Source organism: Zootoca vivipara, chromosome 1, assembly GCF_965207765.1.
Source record: "Zootoca vivipara chromosome 1, rZooViv2.hap1.1, whole genome shotgun sequence".
Taxonomy (NCBI): Eukaryota; Metazoa; Chordata; class Lepidosauria; order Squamata; family Lacertidae; genus Zootoca; species Zootoca vivipara.
The window spans coordinates 111836290-111856976 of NC_142582.1; the positions used below are offsets into that span (position 1 = coordinate 111836290).

The 20687-nt window shown below is 39.6% G+C and overlaps 1 protein-coding gene across 1 annotated transcript in view; it reads right to left on the reverse strand.

The window, feature by feature from the left end:
- EML5 (EMAP like 5) overlaps positions 1-20687 on the reverse strand; it is a 101113-nt gene that overhangs the window by 47714 nt on the left and 32712 nt on the right. The window contains exons 6-17 of the mRNA XM_035107512.3: positions 17619-17754; positions 15912-16113; positions 15080-15217; positions 14328-14584; positions 13681-13893; positions 12798-12965; positions 12138-12244; positions 5725-5843; positions 4258-4444; positions 3148-3253; positions 2075-2168; positions 646-746 (exon numbers count right to left, since the gene is read on the reverse strand). Of these exons, the coding sequence (XP_034963403.2) occupies positions 646-746; positions 2075-2168; positions 3148-3253; positions 4258-4444; positions 5725-5843; positions 12138-12244; positions 12798-12965; positions 13681-13893; positions 14328-14584; positions 15080-15217; positions 15912-16113; positions 17619-17754 (1828 nt within the window). The remainder of the gene's footprint in view (positions 1-645; positions 747-2074; positions 2169-3147; positions 3254-4257; positions 4445-5724; positions 5844-12137; positions 12245-12797; positions 12966-13680; positions 13894-14327; positions 14585-15079; positions 15218-15911; positions 16114-17618; positions 17755-20687) is intronic.

Here is a 20687-nt window from a genome sequence, read left to right on the forward strand (position 1 = left end):
ACATTGTGCCACCAGATGGCACTGTGGAGCCACGTTTTTCTCTACCTGTCTTCCCTGTTTAAATTTACAACGCGTTTAACTGAAACACTTCTTTGATGTGTCTAGATCAGGCACAGGCAACCTTGGCTCTCCAGATGTTTTGGAACTACAACTCCCATGATCCCTGACCACTGGCCCTGTTAGCTAGGGATCATGGGAGTTGTAGTTCCAAAACATCTGGAAATCTGGAGAGTCAAGGTTGCCTATGCCTGGTCTAGATCCAGCCTCAGGGTTTTGGGTTCAAGCCCAATGTTGGGCAAAAAGATTCCTGCATTGCAGGGGTTGGACTAGATGACTCTCATGGTCTCTTCCAACTCTACGACTGCAGTCTTATGCACACTTAAGGATAAGATAAGAACATAAGAGATATGCTGGGTCAGACCAAAGCAACTTGTTTTCACAGTGGCCAAACAGATGCCCATGGAAAGCCTGCAAGCAGGACACGAGCACAGGAGCACTCTCTCTACTTGTGCTCCCCAGCAACTGATATTGAAGCATACTGATAGCCTTCTCCATCATGAATTTGCCTAATCCTTTTTTAAAGTCATCCAAGTTGGTGGTCACTACTACAAGAGAGATGCAAGCAATTAATTTGACTTGTCTTACCTGCTCTTCGCCAGAATTTTATGTGTTTCATTCCAGCTGTAAGAAGTTTATCAGGCATGTAGGGGTTAATCTTGACAACAAATATCTTGTCTTTGCTCCCCCTAGAACAATATACAAAATATTTTGACTTTTGATTTGTGGGGAAAGTTTTCCCCATGGCAACAAAGTTAAGGAAAACAAAAATCTTGGGTTGGACCAGATGAGCTTCGAGGTCCCTTCCAACCCTACCATTCTATGCATTGTTCACACTCAATAGTGAATCATTGTGTTGGGGAAAATGGAAGAACTGTCTATTCTTTTACTTTTAAAAACATGCAGATTGATCCAACACAATGCAGTATTGTATTTTATTGTATGCATGTGAATTAAATGGTTCACAACGATTAAATTGAGTTATATTTCAATAACTTTTTCAAGAGGTTTGGATCATTTTTACAATACAGTTATGGTATACTCTGGTATGGTATACTCTGAAACACTACTTTCACTAGCCTATATTCAGTATTAAGAATACCTCTGCTCTATTAACACTATATTTTTACTTTAAAAAGCCTGGTTCACACACTCAAGAATCAGAATACACAATCATGTTGAGAAATAGCAGTATGAAGCAGTCCTCAGCCTGCTAAGAAACGGTTATCTATGTCTGCATTAATTGATGCATATAACATATTCCTATAAGACTTCTGACTATCACAATGGTGATGACTCATTGTGGCTTCTAGTATCAGCCCTTTTATTCATTTTATTTACTCACTTTGTGTACTTCACCTTTTGGTCAGGGCCCAGATCCACAAGATGGCTATTAAATGAAACACCATGTATCAGAGTGCAGATCTGGTTATCTTCTTGCATTTAATGGAGTAGGGGGCGCAAAGGTATGCCCTCCCACTGGGTACTCTTATCCCACATCTGGGTATGCAGGACTTGTGTGAGTGGGTCCAATGCACATACAGTCAAACCTCGGTTGTCGAACATAATCCGTTCCGGAAGACCTTTTGGCTTCCAAAACATTAGACGACCGAAGATCAAAGGGCGGTTGGCAAAGTCAATGGAGAAAAAAAGGGGGGGGAAACCTCCCCGGAAGCCATTTTGCTTCCAAAAATCATTCAAAAACCAGAGAAGTTACTTCCGGGTTTTCGGTGTTCAGGAGCCGAAATGTACGATAATGGAGGCATTCAGGAATTGAGGTTTGACTGTATAATGTACATATATCATACATAAATGTAGGGTATCATTGATGCAATTCAGATCTATGCCCTAGGCATGCTATATCCATACTTCGCTGTCCAGTGGCTCAAGAAGACACAACCTCACTTTCCCACTGTGCATAGGAGAAGGTCATTCAAACCTCCTCAAGAGTACTTGTACTTTTCATCCTAGGCCACTTATGCCTTGATTAGTTTCCATAATTAAGCTAAACTCTTACCTGACTGATGAAAGCTTCTCTCCTTTTCTCCAGTCCCAAAGAACAATAGTGTGATTGTCATCTATTCCAACTGAAGCTAACCGTTTGCCATCCGCTACAAAAGAAAATTATAATAAGAATGGTGGGCATAATCATAATTCTGTAATCAGCAAGGTGTTTCTGAATTAGTGTTAATGTCTGTAGAAATCTCCTGCATGTTCAAATACTCATTCTCACTCATTTTTGTATCTAAGCAGCAGCTATGTTGATTAGGGTATACTCTGTATACCCATATTTATTCTTTACATGTCTTTTTCATGTTTGTTAGGAGTATCACTCCTTACCACTTTCCCAGAGTGCCTCCATAATTGGACATTTGATTCTCCATTTCCTCCTTTCTAGGCTTTCAACATACTGACTAGCAATCACTGGACACTATTAAAATATATATTAAAACATACTGGTATATATAGGCCTTTGATCTGAATGGAGTCAACTGGTTCTGAATGGACTGTACTCCCCTAGAGTTAGGGGGCAAATGAGTACCAAAGACAGGGACATTCCAGTGCTGGCCACAAATTTATGTAATATGACTCCCACCCCAACCTCGAAAGATACAGGGCACCTTTATTAGTGACTTTTACCACAATCATTTTTCTTCAAGCCTAAATCAGATTTTCTACAGCATAATGAGAGGAAAGCCTGAAAATGAGGCTAATCTCCTCAAAGCTAAGAGCAAAATATTGCAGTTGTTCTTATAGCAATGTAATAGTGATCTATTCTTAGGATTTAAAAAGCTGTGTCACATTTCCAACAACTATACAGTGGTACCTCTACTTACGAATTTAATGCGTTCCGAACACACATTTGTAAGTCGAAATTTTTTTTAAGTCGAATCCCATAGGAATGCATTGGGAGAAAAAATTCGAAGCAACCCTATCTAAAAATTCATAAGTAGAAAAAATCCTATCTAAACCGCATCCAAGATGGCGGACGGAGCTCCATTTGTAAGTAGAAAAATTCGTAAGTAGAGTTATTTGTAAGTAGAGGTACCACTGTAGTTTCCAAGTCAAAAGATAATCAATCATAAATACCTGAAAAGTCAACAGCACAAACACCATATTGATGATAGCCCTTTAACACAGACAGCGGTTTGATTGTCTCTGTATCCCAAATATGGATTGAGCAATCACGACCAACCTTAAACAAAAGAGATTGAACACATTATGCAGAAAGAAAACTAACCAACTAAAAAAACTCCAAGAGGTATAATGCTTATTTGTCCATAACAACCATTTCATTTTTCTTTCACATGGTTATAATTTAGATTTAGATTTAGATACAAGAAATAAAATATGGTTCAAAGGTCTCAGACTATGTTCTTATTCTGAATGTTAGCTATGTGTATAAAGAAACAGAAATATGCAGGGCTACTAAAAGAGCACCCTTTTCACCTTTGATTAATCAAACTGAGGTTAATGCAATTGAATTTAATCTTTTGCAAAATGTCACATTTTATCAGTATCTTCCCCACATTCTATAGCTACAAATATGAATGCTCCTATTTCAGATATTCTATAAACACTAGCTATTCTATACTTCAGTAGTTCCAGTGTCCACACGAGGGCACTAATGTACATGTAGCTGCTATAGCATACTTTCATGTAAGTCATGTAACGAGGAAGCTCCCACAGAAGAATAGAGCATTTCTCTTTTTAGAAGGAATACTCCTGCAGGGAGAAGTATGCAGTAGAGCAGGCACCCCCAAACTTCGGCCCTCCAGATGTATTGGACTACAATTCCCATCTTCCTCAACCACTGGTACTGTTAGCTAGGGATCATGGGAGTTGTAGGCCAAAACATCTGGAGGGCCACAGTTTGGGGATGCCTGCAGTAGAGCATGATGCAGGTATGAAGATTTTCCAGAGTGGTAGCCATGTTAGTCTCTTGCAGCAAAAACAAAAGGTATTTTTGTTAGTCTTTAAAGTGCCAATAAACTTTGTTTCACACTTCCAGCATAAGCTCTTTCATAGTTGAATAAATCTATGCCTACTTGTTTTTACTCAAGTAACCAAGCTAAAACCTGTCTTCTACAACTTTCAGATGTTTTTCACAGAGGCATATTCCACAGAATTATGAAATATAAATTTATAAGCTCACTAAAACAACACAGGATTTCTAGTTCTCCTAAACATGAATCCTACCTGGCCTGTTGCCACATAGTCCTTTAAGGGATGAATAGCAAGACACAAAATATCATCATCATGACCCAAATAAAAACGTTGTGTGTTTTGCTGCCGATTGTATACTACACCCACTGCTGCAACATGGTATACAATTTCTCCAGTCTGAGTGTAAAATAAATTACTGCGACAGTCATAGCCTCTGTAACTAATAAAACAGTTAGACATTTAGGCATCATTACATAGTACAATCAACTAAATGTTTTAGTTTTTATAGTTACATACTGCAAAAGGATTTTAATAGTTCAATCAAAAGTACTCCAAAAGAATGAAAATATCTCTAGTATGGGAGTACGGTAAATCAGGCAAGGTTACATCAACAATTTCCCTCTTCAAGTGATGATTGTAGGAGGCATAAAGAAACTAAAAGCATTATGTAGCTGGTCCTTTAAAATGTTTATTTATTTAATTAAATATTTAATTGTTATAATATGCACTTTCATAAATTATATTAAAACAGCTTAAAACATACAAAATGTAATAAAAGCTGTTCATAAATATCAATAAAATATAATTTTTAAAAAACACCAGTAGATACAGGTTGGTTGTAAAAAGAAACTGATGTTGTGAAGGCCTCTATGAGCAATACAGTTTTCATAAGATATCTGAAAGGAGGCAGGGGGAATTCGTGCCAAATCTATACTGGTAGGGGGTACCACAGGGCCAGGCTGCCACTAAAGGCTCAGTGCCTAATGAAGGCCAATTGAACTTCAAGGGTGTGTTCTGCTTCTTTCTCCCATTTCTCATAGAACTATTTACTCCAGATTAACCATTTACTAGAAGAATGTCCAGTTAACCCTTCCTTAACCCACATAAATTAACCATTTACTAGAAAAAATCCTTAATTCGTCCTAGTGATTCATTGAATACAACCAAGCATTAGACGAACAAAACTCTCACAAATCTAGCAAATTCTTTAGTTATGATATTCAGAAAGCTGTAATTGAATTTCTCTATCTTGTGCATAGGTTTGTGTTTTTTAAGGATATATATTACTGCAGATGGGGAGGGTTTGAAATGGCTCCATGGTGCTGGAAGAGAAAGGTTTAAAGTATTCTACCCTGCATCATTTCCCCTAGTTATATCCCCTCTCCCCAAAACTGTTATTTGCCCTCAGGGGATATCAGGTATAATGCATTTTCCCAGTATGGTCTTTCTGTGTTTTCACCTGTAAGCAAATAGTACTTTTTTGGGAAGGAGGAGATTTAAATCAGAAAAAATTGAGTTTGAGGGAAGGAGTCATACTTTCCCCTCAGCACTGTGGTCCCAATCCAAATGCCCCCATGAATGCTTTTGTGTTTTTCTAAAAATAAAAAGTGGAATATCCAATCATAGATCACATCTAGTTTGGTCCTTAAATGTCTAAATCCATGTAAGACAAAATAATCTGATTTGCTTGCTTTTAGGCAAAAAGATAAATTTACATACCCATGAACAAAGTGTAATCTTATACTATTGATTGGAGCCCGTTCTCTTCTTTTTGAAGCTGCAGTTTTTCGTTTTTCTTTGCATTGCTCTTTAAGCTGAGGTAGATCTTCTTTGTAAACCTTAGCAGAGAATATAAAGTTCTCTGTAATTGTGCATATCTGAAAAGCAAATCTCTCTGAGGAATAGAGGTTGATAGATACTTTTCTTAGCTTCCTACATGAACTCCATACGTCCTGGTTTGGTCTCTGTTATTTGGTGGGCAGGAGACGCTTAAATTCGTCTGCCTGCCAGGATACCTGGACTCTACCTGGGTCAAGGATCCACTTATTCCTAGGACAGTGTAGCTCCGCAAATTTTTACAACAGTTTTGGCGACCACTTCGGGGACCCCAGTTTTGCCTTGAGCTCCGGGTTCACTGGGGAAGGGGAACCCAGCGCGCCCCTGCCCCTTTTGCAGGGGGGTAAACCAACCTCAGGACCCGAGGCACTTGGTAGTAATTGAGAGTCCAAGCGGGACCCCCAGGACGAAGCAACGTTTAAGGGGACAAGGCTGTTTTTCTTCAGGAACCAGTTGGAAGCTGGAGACAACGGGATTCGACTGAAAGGATCGGTCGTGAGTATTAAAAGGGGACACCTTGGGTGAGCTAAGAACCACAGCAACTAAAAATCTATTTCTCCGCTTGGACTATCCTTTTCTACTCTCCTCTTTGGACCTTAGTTGCAGCAAGGCTGCCAGGCACAGTTATAAAGTAGAACTGAGGTCCAGGGCAACAGTCTTTACGTTAAACGCAGAGCTTAGAAAGACTGTCCCAGCTCCCTTCTGCCAAACTGAGCAGAAGTCTGAGCAAACTGTCGCTTTTCTACCAATCTGGGAATCTGGCTATCCCAGCTCTGTTTCCTATTCCTCTGTTCTTTTCCAAACCTTTTTTTCCAAAGACCAACCACCTGGCATTGCATACGCAAGCGTCCAAGGCAGGTAGTCTTTTTCCATAGTAAGCAAGAGGCAGGGAAGTTGCTGTGGAACCCTCAGGCAATTGATGACCAGTGGGAGGGTTCCAACAGGGTTTTAGCTGCACCAGCCGCCTAGTAGTTAGTGCACGCGAACGGTAGGCAGGAACACCACTAGAACGTGGGGGTGGGTCATAGACTCGGAAGGTTAGTGTGTCCAGGAGAAAGGGTCGGGGACCCGAACTGCAGTATAAAAAGACAGAAGTAAAATGGGTGCAACCCACTCTAAGGAATTCCTTTCCCAGACTCCCAACCGAGGCAAAGCACAACTGAGGCTTTGAGGATGAAAGTCCACTCCAATTCGTTCTCTTAAATTGGCACGAAATCCCCGGGGCGGACAAGCTTGAAGGGAACCAATTGCAAAAACTTTGTAAGAAAAAAACATTGGGTCCGATTTACTATGGACCACCCAGATGAGGGGAAATGGCTACCAGGAGGTTCCTTTAACATACAGAGAATCTCCACTTTAAAATTGACCCTGGAAGACCAGTACCCCCTTCAGAATGTTTACATGTTGTCTGTTATGTGTGTTGTCTGTTAAGTGTATGTGCGTCTGTTCCTTGTGTCTGCTATAGTTCGTTGTTTCCCTTAAAGTAAATGAGAGATGTAATCCAGGTTTAGGAAATTAGGGGTTTGTGTTTAAAATTTGGCCATGACACCCACAGACTGCCTTTTTAAAGCACGCATAGTTTAAAATAATATAATAATAAGGCAAGCTTGCTTAAATAATCTTATGTAAGGGCTTAATCAACCCAAAAACAATGGCAAATATTTAAAAGAGTGGAGGTAGTGTGTAAAGGTTTGTTTTAAAGAGGCTGTAGAAGGCCATTTTTTCCTCTCCAAAAGTAAAAAAGAGGGGGCAGGATGAAGGAAAATAAAGAGTTGTAAGTTTGAAAATGCTTGCTCAATGCTTTGAAAAATATTCTGAAACTTGAAAATGTTCACTTCATGAGGTGTGCAAATGTTTGGTATTGAGAGACTCCAAAGGGGAGTCTTTCTCCAAGTGACTAGATGAATATTGACTAAAGGAAAATTGAACAGCTATTCCAATAAAGGTGATTTGTTTGTCAAAAGTAGAGCTTCCATAGCCAGGAATTGTCTATCTGAGTCTAGTTTTAACTTCAATTGTGTTGGACAGAAGGGTTATTGTTGGGCTCCTGATATCAGTCTCTTAAGGAAAAAACTCATCTGCTAAAGGGTTCTGTATAAAGTTGGTATTTTCATTCAAATCTTGTGAATCCTGTATCTTAGAGGGTTAGACTAAATGACCTCAGGGTCCCTTCTAACTCCCATTTTAGAGCTATGTGAAAGGCAATGTGTCTGATGTGGTGATGGGTTGAAATTCAGCCCAGCTCTGCTTTCTGGCAAGGAAAGATTATTGGTTTTCAGAGTTGGAACAAGAGTGTCGTTGTTTTTTTATATGGAGTGATTATATAAGTTTTTATCACTTTGTCTATTAAGGTTTAAAGTTTAAGCACATATGAAAGTCTTGAACATTTCCCAATCTTTATCCAATCTTAAGGTTTGCTAAAGGCTTCTATATAACGTTGGTACTTTTAATCTTCCCCTTCCTTATTTTTCCCTTAGTACACACGTGTGCTTCCGTGATAGGGCATAGCCCGTGTTTCCTTCCCAGTCAGGCATCTGTACTCAAATGTATGTGTATCCTAAGGGCGGTGATAGTGTTGAGATCCCCATAATTCAGAAGGGGTGGACTAGATTACTCAAGCACTGAAAAGTGATTTTAAACTCTGGTGGTGTAGTGAAATGGCCTGAATTCAGTCAAGCTTTACTCTTTGGTGGAGAAGGATGGAAAGATAGATCTTTAAAGTTTGGCATGAAGAGTTTGAGGTGCCACTTAGAAAGAGGTAGAGATGGTATATCATACATTGAAAATGAATGTCTGGGTTTCCCCCCCCCCCCCACCATATTGTCAGCTATTTTTTTAACTGCAAAACTCCAGCCAACAGTTCAAGCACATACAAATTCATAATCAAGCCAAACTAGGTGAAGTAAATTAAACAGACTGAGCAGACAATAACAGCAGTAATTAAATATGAATGATAATAATAATATTTAAATGAATAAAATGCTTAACTATGATCTTATATTATTTGCAGCTTCCCAAGAAGAAATTTCTAGAATATTCTCCCCTTTCTTGACTATTTATTATTATTATTTTTAACTAATTATATCTTCAGGCCCCAACCCCCTGCAGGCCTATTTTCAAAAGGATGTGTATCATTTACAGCTTCCCGACAATGTTTTTAGAAATACTGTAGGATATTCTCCCCTTTTGGTTTCCCACTACTTCCTCCTAACTGTCTTTTAGTTCCAAGCACTCCTGTCCCTCTGCAGACTGTATTTCTGAAGACTGAATAATGAACCTACAGCAGCTGAACAGCATGAGAAAGCCCACAGCCATTGTTTCCATAAATGACTTTGGGACAAAAGGGAGGGGGAAGAAAGGGGGGAACTATTGTTGAAAAGTTTTAAGGATTTTGACTATAAGACTGTTTATTATCTGCAACAACAACAGACATCAGATTTTCCAAAGTAGCCACAGCATCTTCAAAATCTCCTTCCAAAAAGAAACAGACTGGGGCAAGGGAAAGTGAATTGCAAGGACATACGCTCTCTTTTGACTTCAAGACTCTGTGCCCTATTCAGAATTGGCCTCAAGATACGCAACTGATATATGATTATGTTTTATGTTGTGTGATATTCGACAGAAACATTGAACTATGTCTGACAGTATGTTATTTCCACAAGGAGGGGGGGGGGTGAACCAACTTTGTGTTTAATTGTTTGGTGTTTTTTTTAAAATGTATAGTGTCCCAATGTATAGTGTATTATTGCCATGCATTGTATGCCCTTTAAAAGATCAGGATATTGCATAGTCCAGTATTTAGATTAGATCAACTTATGACCATGTTTTCTTGTCCCACCTGGCACTCTGCAGTGTACCAACCTACTCTACACATTTTTAAAATTGTTTTTACTCATTTTACCAAGAATAAGCTCCAAGATCCATGAAACACCAGATAAATGAAGGTATTTATGTCTTGATTTAACAGGAATGATCCCTTTTAGAGTTAAATTTGACTAATTTGGACATGTTGTATGGGGCTGTATAAATTTTAATTTGGCTTCAGTTCTAATTGGGCAAGTGTATCCAAGGTGCAAGTAGCTTTCTTCCTTTAAGAGCAACTGGGCAACTCCCTACAGTGCAAGGCCAGAGCCTATAATAATAAAGGCCCATAGGAAGCCCAAGGCAAAGACATCTCTCTCATGACATGTCCAAACCTGTGGCAGCTATGGGGGGTGCCAGGCGACATGGTCAATATGAAAGCCCTAAGGGGATTCACCAGGGATTGTTGCTGCTGTGCCACGATGGAGGTGTGCAACCAGAGGAGAGCTAGCTTTTGACACCTGAGAACACACAAAAGGGTAAAAAAGCAAACTGCACTTTCCAGTCAATATTGGTGGACCATCCTGTTAAATGTAATACATAGACCATTTTTGAGAAATGCTTCTCCCAAAGTACTAAAACAACACATCTGGTTATTCTTTTGTGGGGCAACAATTTTTAAGAAAAATTATAGCCCCAAATGGGGGATTGTTATAAGAATTTTAAGGTCATATATATATATATAAAATAATTGTTCATAAAACATGTACATGAATGTACAGAAACATGTCTGAAGCAGCACAGGAAAACAAGCCTGACTGACACCATTTTGACTCTCTCTCTCTGACCAGGTGTTCCTCTGCAAGGAAGAAGGGGGGTGGGGGGAACCTTCTCATTGTCTCAGGAATTAAAGTGATAATCCCTGGCATCCTGATACCTGGGTGCCAGACAAAAGGGTGTGATTAACTTGGCTGGGAAACAGGGAAATGTAAATATCTCTCTTTTTTGTTGATTAGGTTTTGGGGGCAGGGGGCAGGGTCCAGGATGCTCAGATTACTGCCACCAGGCCTCCCCTTTCATGATGTACCTATGATGAATCTAGGGAGGGCGGTCTTGGGCTACACCCCTTCTGTGACATATGGATGATGCTTCTGGGGGGTGGGCTGAAACCAATTTCAAATTTCTTTTTAAGGGCAAGACACCTTTGTTTGGGGTTCCTTCCTTGTTCTCCTGCGTGAGAGGAAGGACCCTGTTGCAACAGCGAAAATAAAAGTGCCTTGCTTCGTACGTCCTGGTTTGGTCTCTGTTATTTGGTGGGCAGGAGACGCTTAAATTCGTCTGCCTGCCAGGGTACCTGGACTCTACCTGGGTCAAGGATCCACTTATTCCTAGGACCGTGTAGCTCCGCAAATTTTTACAACAGCCACATGGTTGCAATATTAGAACTGAAACTTTGCTTTTTCTGTTACTATAATAGGAAAGGTACTCTGACCAAATCAGAGTATTTGGACAATCTTTCTACTAGCTCCAGAGTTTTATATGAGACAGTTCATAAAACCCACTGGTAATATTGGACAGCATTAAGATGACCCACAGCTCTGCTGAAGCGATTCTGCTCCAGAGACCGGACACACAGCCATGTCTCAGCAAACCTAAACATAACAGGGAACCAGTATACTGCATGAAATATGAGTGGAACAACAACTGCCAATGCTGGTTGCAACTGATTAGAGCAATTACCCTGTTTCTCCTAAAATAAGACATACCCATAAAATAAGCCATAGCAGGATTTCTAAGCATTTGCGCGATATAAGCCATACCCCAAAAATAAGACATAGTGATAGGCGCAGTTCTGGAGGGCCCCAAGGAAGAGGTGAGGCTGGACGCGTAATAAAAAAATAAGACATCCCCTGAAAATAAGCCACTGTGGGTGTTTTTTTAAGGAAAAATAAATATAAGACAGTGTCTTATTTTCGGAGAAACACGGTATAATCACACCTGGTGAAACAGGAAGCCATAGGGTGCCACTGTTGTTTTCTAATATCATTATTTGTTTATTGCTGTTTAGGGAAGCTTTTAATGTTTAATAGACTATTGTATTTTAATATTTTGTTGGAAGCCGCCCAGAGTGAAGTACAAAGTTTTAACATACCAGAAGCTGGCTCCTCTGCTTGCTTAACTTACCAACCCACCAGGCCCTTTCTAAACCCTTGCCAACCCTTCTCACTGCACCGTTTGCCAAGACTCTCCTTCCTATACACCAGGGGTGGAGGAGCTTTTTGGCCCCAGGGACTGGATCTGGTTTATTTCGGTATTCAGCCCTCATCTGCTTTGGGGAGCTTATGGTTCCAGGCCATCAGCAATGATAACAGTTCTGATCAGTTCTAATACAGTTTGTGAGTTTTGTGGTGTCAACATTCTATAATCTAGAAATACACAAGGTTTGTTGCAGCAGGGTGTAGTAACATATTTATGTTTATAATATAAGACAATACCTGTCGACGGTATGTGATTTGTGTCTCTTGTTCAATTTCAGAGTCCAGCTCTGGAACATCAGATTGATCAGAATCAGATTCTTCACTATTAGAGTCAACGAGGCTTTCTTTGATAAATAAATAAATAAAAGAGTAGATATTGAAACAGCAGATACAACATAAAGGTAATAAAATGAATCAGTTAACTGCACAGTCCTAAGCATATGGGCAGAGGGCATATATGGGCAGAGGGCCTTCTCAGTAGTGGCACCCGCCATGTGGAACGCCCTCCCACCAGATGTCAAAGAGAAAAACAACTACCAGACTTTTAGAGGACATCTGAAGGCAGCCCTGTTTAGCGAAGCTTTTAATGTTTAATAAATTATGGTATTTTAATATTTCTGTGGGAAGCCACCCAGAGTGGCTGGGGAAACCCAGTCAGATGGGCGGGGTATAAATAATAATAAAAAATAATAATATTTATATGCCTTATATGCCTTAAAAATATAATAATTGTACTCAATGGTCCAGGACCAAAACAGCAGAAAGTCCATCCATTCAAAACTGAGAAAACATTGGAGTATTTACAGTCATCCAGATCAAGAAGCAGAAGTCCCAACCATCACTTCAAAATGCATATCACTAACAATATTTTAAATTATCAAATGATGCATCACTCACCTTGTGGTGCTATGTGAAGAGCATCCTTCAGCTTCCTTTCAGGAACAAATTTCCACTGGAAAACAGAATGGTCTGCTCCACCAATAGAAATAACCCACTGATAATCATGTGACCATCTGACATTTGTCACGTGTGCTGAATGACCAAGGTATTTCTTAAATTTTGCCCCTATTAAAAAAAACAACAACAGTTTTATCATGTGTCAAATTATGTATCAATTTAAAGGGTTGCTTTACACCATGGCTTATAACCAGTTGTGCCTTGTCCAAGGAGATATATGCTTTTTGTTATGCAAGAGGTGAGTCCCAATTTCTGCTAACGGTTCCTCTGCAGTTTCATTCCATCAAATACTGTCCCTGAGGGGCACCTTAATTTTCAGGTTTCCCAGGAAAATACGCTGGGGTGGAAGAGGTAGGAAAGCCTCACTGCACAAGTAAAAGTCTGCTCAAGGTTTGGAGTATCCAACTGAGTATATTGCAGAATATCTGACATACCAGCCCAGTCAGTCACAACTGTGCTACTTTGTTAAACAAGAGCAACAAGCTACCTATATCAACCAATGCTGTTTTGTATATGAAACTCTTCTCAGCCAGTCAAGGATATTTGACTGTAACATTCCCCGCCCGCCCCCTTCCCCCATACCCTTTTGCTATGTAGAAAACAGAATGTGACATCTGGACTTTGGGGGCTTATCTGAGTGCAGCATCTCATTGACCCCAGAATTTGACCCCAAAATCTCTTATCTGAAACATAAACAAGGGTCACAAATGCTAACAGTCACTTGGTTAAGAATAAAATTCCAACTTTTGAGAACTTTCCATCCAAAAAAGAGATTTCCTGGGTATTCTGTTATTTACATTCCAAGCACATGCTAAATAATTACCTTTTCTTAAACAAGGATACCGAAACAATTTTACTATTCCATAGTCATCAGCTGTAACTAGAACTTGGCCCATAAAATTTGCATCTACAGAATTGATATCATTGATCTCTGAATATTTAGGCCATATTCCATTAACTTCAAGGCCTGCAACTGAAGTCCATGAAGCCCACTGGACACCTTTTAACTCATCCTTATTCATCACTTCTTTTCCACCTAGATATAGAAAGATACTTGTTTAATCATTTACTCGATTTATACGGGCAATTATCATATTAACTGGATTGTATTTAATATTGCACAAGGAGAAGGCTGCTTGTGCAACCAATTCTTCCCCCTCTCTTCCTTGCAGCCCATCATACCCCTGCCTCCATAAAAGTCTCTCTGGAGGGATATGTCTTATGCAAGTGCAGTAGGAGGAAGGAAATGGTCAAAATCAGTAATCTTCTGCAAGCAGTCTAAGATTCCTCTGCCCAATTTTGGGGAACCCTTCTGCCCACTGATTAAAATTGTTTGGAGAGAAATGACTAGCTACAGTCACTACAACTACTTTACCAGGAATGTGCTATGTTATAAAAGCATCAGGCAACCTAACCACAGAACTCACTATCTATTTTCTTGAATAATTGTAATGGTAGTAGATGTCTCACCAGGCATCCTGTAAAAAAGCCTTTTTCCACTGCCATCATTGGTCTGCAAGTGTTTGCTGTCCAATGACCAATCCATATGAGTGATGAAACTTGTTGACCCAACACACTCTCCAACCTTTTTGTACCGCTGAACAACACCATAAATATCAACAGAACTGTCATTAGAACCAACTGCAAGGAAATTTCCATCTGGTGAATATTTTAATTCATGAATAGCTTCTTTCCTATCTTTAATATGAACAACCTCTGTCATATCTCTGTAACACAGAAAAAGAAAAATATCATGTAGTTTAGACATTATCCCTATACAAAGAAATCCAGCTTTACTCCTGTCAAGTGAAGAAAAGCCTTGCATATGGAATATCTACTTAGCAGTGCAATATATAATATTACTGAGGCATCTACACATTAATAAGGAAGCCTCTATTTACATGTGAATACACATTTACCCATCTGAGGACTCAGATTACAGCAGAAGGCCTATGGGCTTGCATTAAAATATTGTTTGCACACATTTCTTCAAGTTATTGAACCACACCATAAAAATCAGATGTCTTCAAAAGTGCCAGCCTTATAATCCACAGGGGCACACATGTGCATTCACAAACAAATGCATTACAAATAAGTCCAAATGGAAAAAATTATCTGGCACTGATGCCATGCTAGCAGGTGGCAGAAATTTACAATTCATTGTAAAAGCAACTTAATGGCAAAGTTTATCTTTGTTTAAATGTCTCCAATGTATAACCTACCTAACTCGAAGTACTGTGAAGGAACCATCTTTCATTCCAAGTGCAAGATGAATTCCATCAGTGCTAACAGCTGCACAACGAATTGGCTCTTCCATATTGCATCGTGCAATCAATGCATGATCTATAAGGCTCCATATTCTGCAAGAAAGTATTCAGGGTAAACAAAATACAATTATCATACATGCAGAGAAAAATGTAGTGGGTTGTCTCATCCTTTAAAAAAATACCCTCCAAAAAGCATATGGCTTATATTCATTAGCTCCTTGTACTCCAAGACTGGATTGAAGCCCAGATCCAATTCACACACACCCAAAACATTTCTGAGTGTCACAGAGCATTCAGAACCCAATATGGTTGGTTGGATGGCAAGGTCCAATCTAAGTATTTTGTCAGGCTGCAGAACCATTTTCATCTAGCACACCGTCAACTGTTTTATTATATTGCCAAGGTCAGTCTCACTACAGTAACATTACTGAAGTCACACTGGTACTCCTGGGGCTTTAGCACAATTGTTTCCATAATTTAATGACAGTTGTCTAAAATTTTCTTAAGTGGCCAGTCATTTTACTTATTTTTCTGTACTGATTTTAAAAGCTTTTTATCTTTCTGCACACAGTCCTGATGTTTTGTGAGGGTCGTATGTAAATACTTTGATGAATAAAATACATGTAATAATCATTTACTTAAATGTGATATCTAAAATTTAAGGTGCATATTTTATACCAAAGCAGTAGATTATAACTTATCACCAAAAATGGTTTTGTATTTTAAAATTCAAAGTATGTTTTACTGTAGATGCTCATGTGTCTTTTGAAAATCCATGGGAACAAACCTGACTGATCGATCATCACTTCCTGTCATAGCCAAAGGTTTCGTAGGATGAACTGCCAGGGCCCAAAGCTCCCCTTCACAGTGCCCTTGCATAATAAGAAAAGGCTTATTGCGTTCATGCACCACAATCTCAAAGATTTCACTGTCTTGTGTTCCAACTAGTATATGATCTCCTCGCCAACAAACACTTCTCACAGACAGACCTGTGAAAAGTAAATATGCAACTTTTATTATCCATATGTTTAGCAAAGAAAATTTTACTGTGAAATCATAAAATATTCCTGAATAATGTTCCTGAAAAAAATGGAAGAAAATTAATTAAATCACATAGTACACATTGAGGCAAGCCCCACTTTTACCCCAAATGACAAAATTTATTTTTACATTACAATAAATAAAAATTAGAGGCCTGCTGTAATGTTTTGGCTAGCACTACTTTGCTCATAGTGGGATGCAGGTAGCGCTGTGGTCTAAACCACTGAGCCTAGGGCTTGCCAATCAGAAGGTCGACGGTTCGAATTCCCGCAACAGGGTGAGCTCCTGTTACTCGGTCCCTGCTCCTGCCCACCTAGTAGTTCGAAAGCATGTCAAAGTGCAAGTAGATAAATAGGTACCGCTCCGGTGGGAAGGTAAACGGTGTTTCTGTGCGCTGCTCTGGTTCACGAGAAGCGGCTTAGTCATGCTGGACACATGACCCGGAAGCTGTACGCCGGCTCCCTCGGCCAGTAATGCGAGATGAGTGCCGCAACCCCAGAGTCATCCGCAACTGGACCTAATGGTCAGGGGTCCCTTTACCTTTTACTTTGCTCATAAGTTAAGTCCAACTGACTTTAACTTTATCTGCACCTTGCACTTTGTTGAAAGGGAATGGAGGAGAAACTATAACTGCATCAACCCTCCTTCATCAGTCTATCCTATCCTCAGCTGTTGTCACAATCCTTACAAATAAACCATTTGTTGTTTATTTCAGAAGAAGCTTCATGCTGGAAGCTCATGCTGGAGTAAGCAAGTTTCTTTATGATTCTACCACAACCATTTAGGACTATATTGACTTATGGGAGTGTGGTGTGGAAGCTTCTGCTCCTTTTTCTTTTATGGAGATCATGTATGATGGGAGAAGGTCATGATCCTATGGGCAGTCATATGGGAGTAAGCTCAGTTGAATTCAGTAGAACTTATTTCAAGTAAATATGCACAGTAATTAAGAATCTCTCTCTCTCTCTCTCTCTCTCTCTCTCTCTCTCTCTCTCTCTCTCTCTCTCTCTTTCTTTGCCTGTTTCTTGCTGCCTCTTCCTCTTTCTGACACATGTGCTATTTATAGCAGCCAAAAAATCAGTACATGCAGGTCCTGCTTACTGAACACAATGAGTTCTCTGGAAATCATTTGTTAGGCAAGCATTCCTATGGGAGCACATTAACCAAAACCTACCCTGCAAGACCACTAAATGCATGGGTCTTCCCACCACACAGTGCCACTACTGTGCAAAGAGAAGTTTTAACACTGCACTCCATACACCGACATCCATTATTATAGGCCCCTGCTCACATGTCATACAACATCCATAATACTCAGAAAATCCACACCAGCGTTGCTGTTCTGGAATGGGGCTATGGCTCCTCAATTATGAATAGGGCTATGAAGAACAATGGGCAATGAAAAATGTATTCCTTTGATAATGTAATTAAAATATGTTTTGTTTTGTTTTACCTTTATATCCCTGGTCTGTTTCCCTGAGATCAATCACAGTAATTGGTTTAAAATTTAAATCCCAAAGGCGAACACAGCCATCCCTGCCACCAGTAGCAAAGCCTTCTTCACAGGCATTCATGCTGAAAATTCCTGCCTAAAGAGGAGTAAAGAGCATATTTAAGTATGTACACAACTTGCATTAATGATGATATTTAAAAAAAAATCACATGGGACAAAATATTTTTCCTGCATTTTCCTTTAGAATATACTATTTGTTTATAGAAATAACAGACTCTTTTCTTTAAAAAACAATAATCAGAATTTGAAAAGAACAACTACACAAAACTCTGCCTTTCTAAGAAAGCCTGCTTGTGAATGCAACTAGACCACACAACTGAGAAATATCTCTGACAGTTTCACTTAATTGCTATGTAACCATGCAGCTGAACAAATTATTGTCTGCACCTTCCAAATGCTGGTCTCTGACTGATCCAATATTGTGACACATGACCTTCATGATCAGGTTATTTTCTTCTTAAATTAAATTAAATACATATAGAGGCAATGCACCTCAAATGATTTTATTCCCTTTAATCACCATGACTGGATAAAGAAGCTAATCACAGATCCACTAACAGAACTACATGCAAACTCAGTGAAAAAATATAACAATAGAAGTTAAAATGTTATGCATATGAGTCCACACTTCTGTGAGTACACAAGCCTGAGCCTTTCTCACCACTTTAGCTCTATGAAAATGCTGCCCTTAAGAGGTGCTGCCAAAAAAGGCCCTCTGTAGAGTCCCTTTTACAGAGTCTGAAACCAAGTCCAGAAACATAATCACCATCACAGGGAGATCAGGCAGTCTGTTCTCTTCCCCTTGTCTTCCTATCTGGATTGAGAAGAGAACCCTGTCCTTTAGGAACATAATAAGTATAAGAAGACCCTACTGGATCAAGCCAATGGGCCCATGTAGTCCAACATCCTGTTCTCACAGTGGCCAACCAAATGCCTGTGAGAAACCAACCCTTTCCCCTCCTTTGTTTTTCAGCAAATGGTATTAAGAAGCATTGCTGCCTCCAACTGTGGAGGCAGATGATAGCAATCATGGCTAGTAGTTCATGATAGCCCTCTCCTTGATGAATTTATTTAATCCTCTTTTAAAGCCTTCTAGGAGGCAGTGAGAGATTTTACTTTCTTGGGTTCCATGATCACTGCAGATGGTGACAGCAGTCACGAAATTAAAAGACGCCTGCTTCTTGGGAGAAAAGCAATGACAAACCTAGACAGCATCTTAAAAAGCAGAGACTTCACCTTGCCGACAAAGGTCCATATAGTTAAAGCTATGGTTTTCCCAGGAGTGATGTATGGATGTATGGAAGTGAGAGCTGGACCATAAAGAAGTATGATCACCAAAGAATTGATGCTTTTGAATTATGGTGCTGGAGGAGACTCTTGAGAGTCCCATGGATTGCAAGAAGATCAAACCTATCCATTCTGAAGGAAATCAGCCCTGAGTGCTCACTGGAAGGACAGATCCTGAAGCTGAGGCTCCAATACTTTGGCCACCTCATGAGAAGAGAAGACTCCCTGGAAAAGACTCTGATGTTGGGAAAGATTGAGGGCACAAGGAGAAGGGGACAACAGAGGACGAGATGGTTGGACAGTGTTCTCGAAGTTACCAACATGAGTCTGACCAAACTGCGGGAGGCAGTGGAAGACAGGAGTGCCTGGTGTGCTCTGGTCCATGGGGTCACGAAGAGTCGGACATGACTAAACAACTAAACAACAACAACAAGGTTGCTAGCCATCACTGCCTCCTGTGGGAGATAGTTCTATACTATGTGCTACATGAAGAAGTACTTTTATTTATTTGTCCTGAATCTCCCAACATTCAGTTTCATTGGAAGTCCATGAGTTCCATTCTGGTTTACACTTGTAAAGAGAGACAGCAAAACAGTGGATGTTATGTGTTGGCTCACAAGAGGGTTAAAGCACTCATTTAAGTTTGCTATATTGTTTCCACTTATATTTAATTAAAACTTGCCCAAGCAACATGGTGATGTTTTATACAGGGTGCCTGTTATCTGACCTCAGCTTTGGCTTGAATCCACACAACTTGAGTATTCACCTCTGTGAAAGAATACTGAAATAAATTATTCACCCACTAAGGAGGTGTAGTATATACATTCCTCATATAAAAGTCCTACCAGTGTAACCATGCAAGACCAAGATCATTATTGTTTACTTGTTTCCTGTTTTATATCAAATTCCTGAAATGGATCCATTTTTTAAATTCTAAATCCAAAAGAAGATTTCATATGTTGATATACAATACACTATTCTATAGCTTGGGAAGGTCACTCAAGATTTTTACATTTATTTCAGGTTACATTACTGCTCTAAAATAGAGCTGCCCTTGAAGACCGTGGCGTAGAGCAGTATAGAGTAGGTCTGGCAGTGAATGCTTACAATGTTATCTTTCCCACAACTGCTTGGATTTTGGACCTTCCGTGTGTGTGTTTTTAAAGCCCACTTATTTCAGCTTTCATTTTATTGGTAGTTTTAGGATGATGCAATGGCATTACTTTTACATTGGCTGCAGTTGTGAGAAGTTTGCTTGTGCAACATTGAATGTTGCCCCATGTTTTTAAGACTTTTTGGCACCTCCTAAAATTTTAAATGGGTTTCATGAAGTGGTGTCCCTCTTCCCATTGTTCTGAACCTATTTACAGGTTAGGTGGAATGAAGAATGATGAAAAGGAACATCTTCTTCTTTCCTTTTTGCAGAAAAGACATATGCTAAAGTTCAAATACTGAAGAGGGCCCTGTGCAGTGTTTGTATGAAATACTACATAACAGCCATATGCAAGCTACTCTGCCATTTGGAAGGAAAACTAGAATATAAAATACAACCCATAATTAAATGCCACCACACTATGCTTCCATAAATTGCACACAGGTGTTCAGATGAAAATTATATGGAATCACTCTCTCATTGGGAGTTGTGAATAGGAGCTGTGCTCCTCAATTTGCACACAAATCCATCAGTCTTGCCTTTCCCCTACCGAGAGTGAAGCAATAACA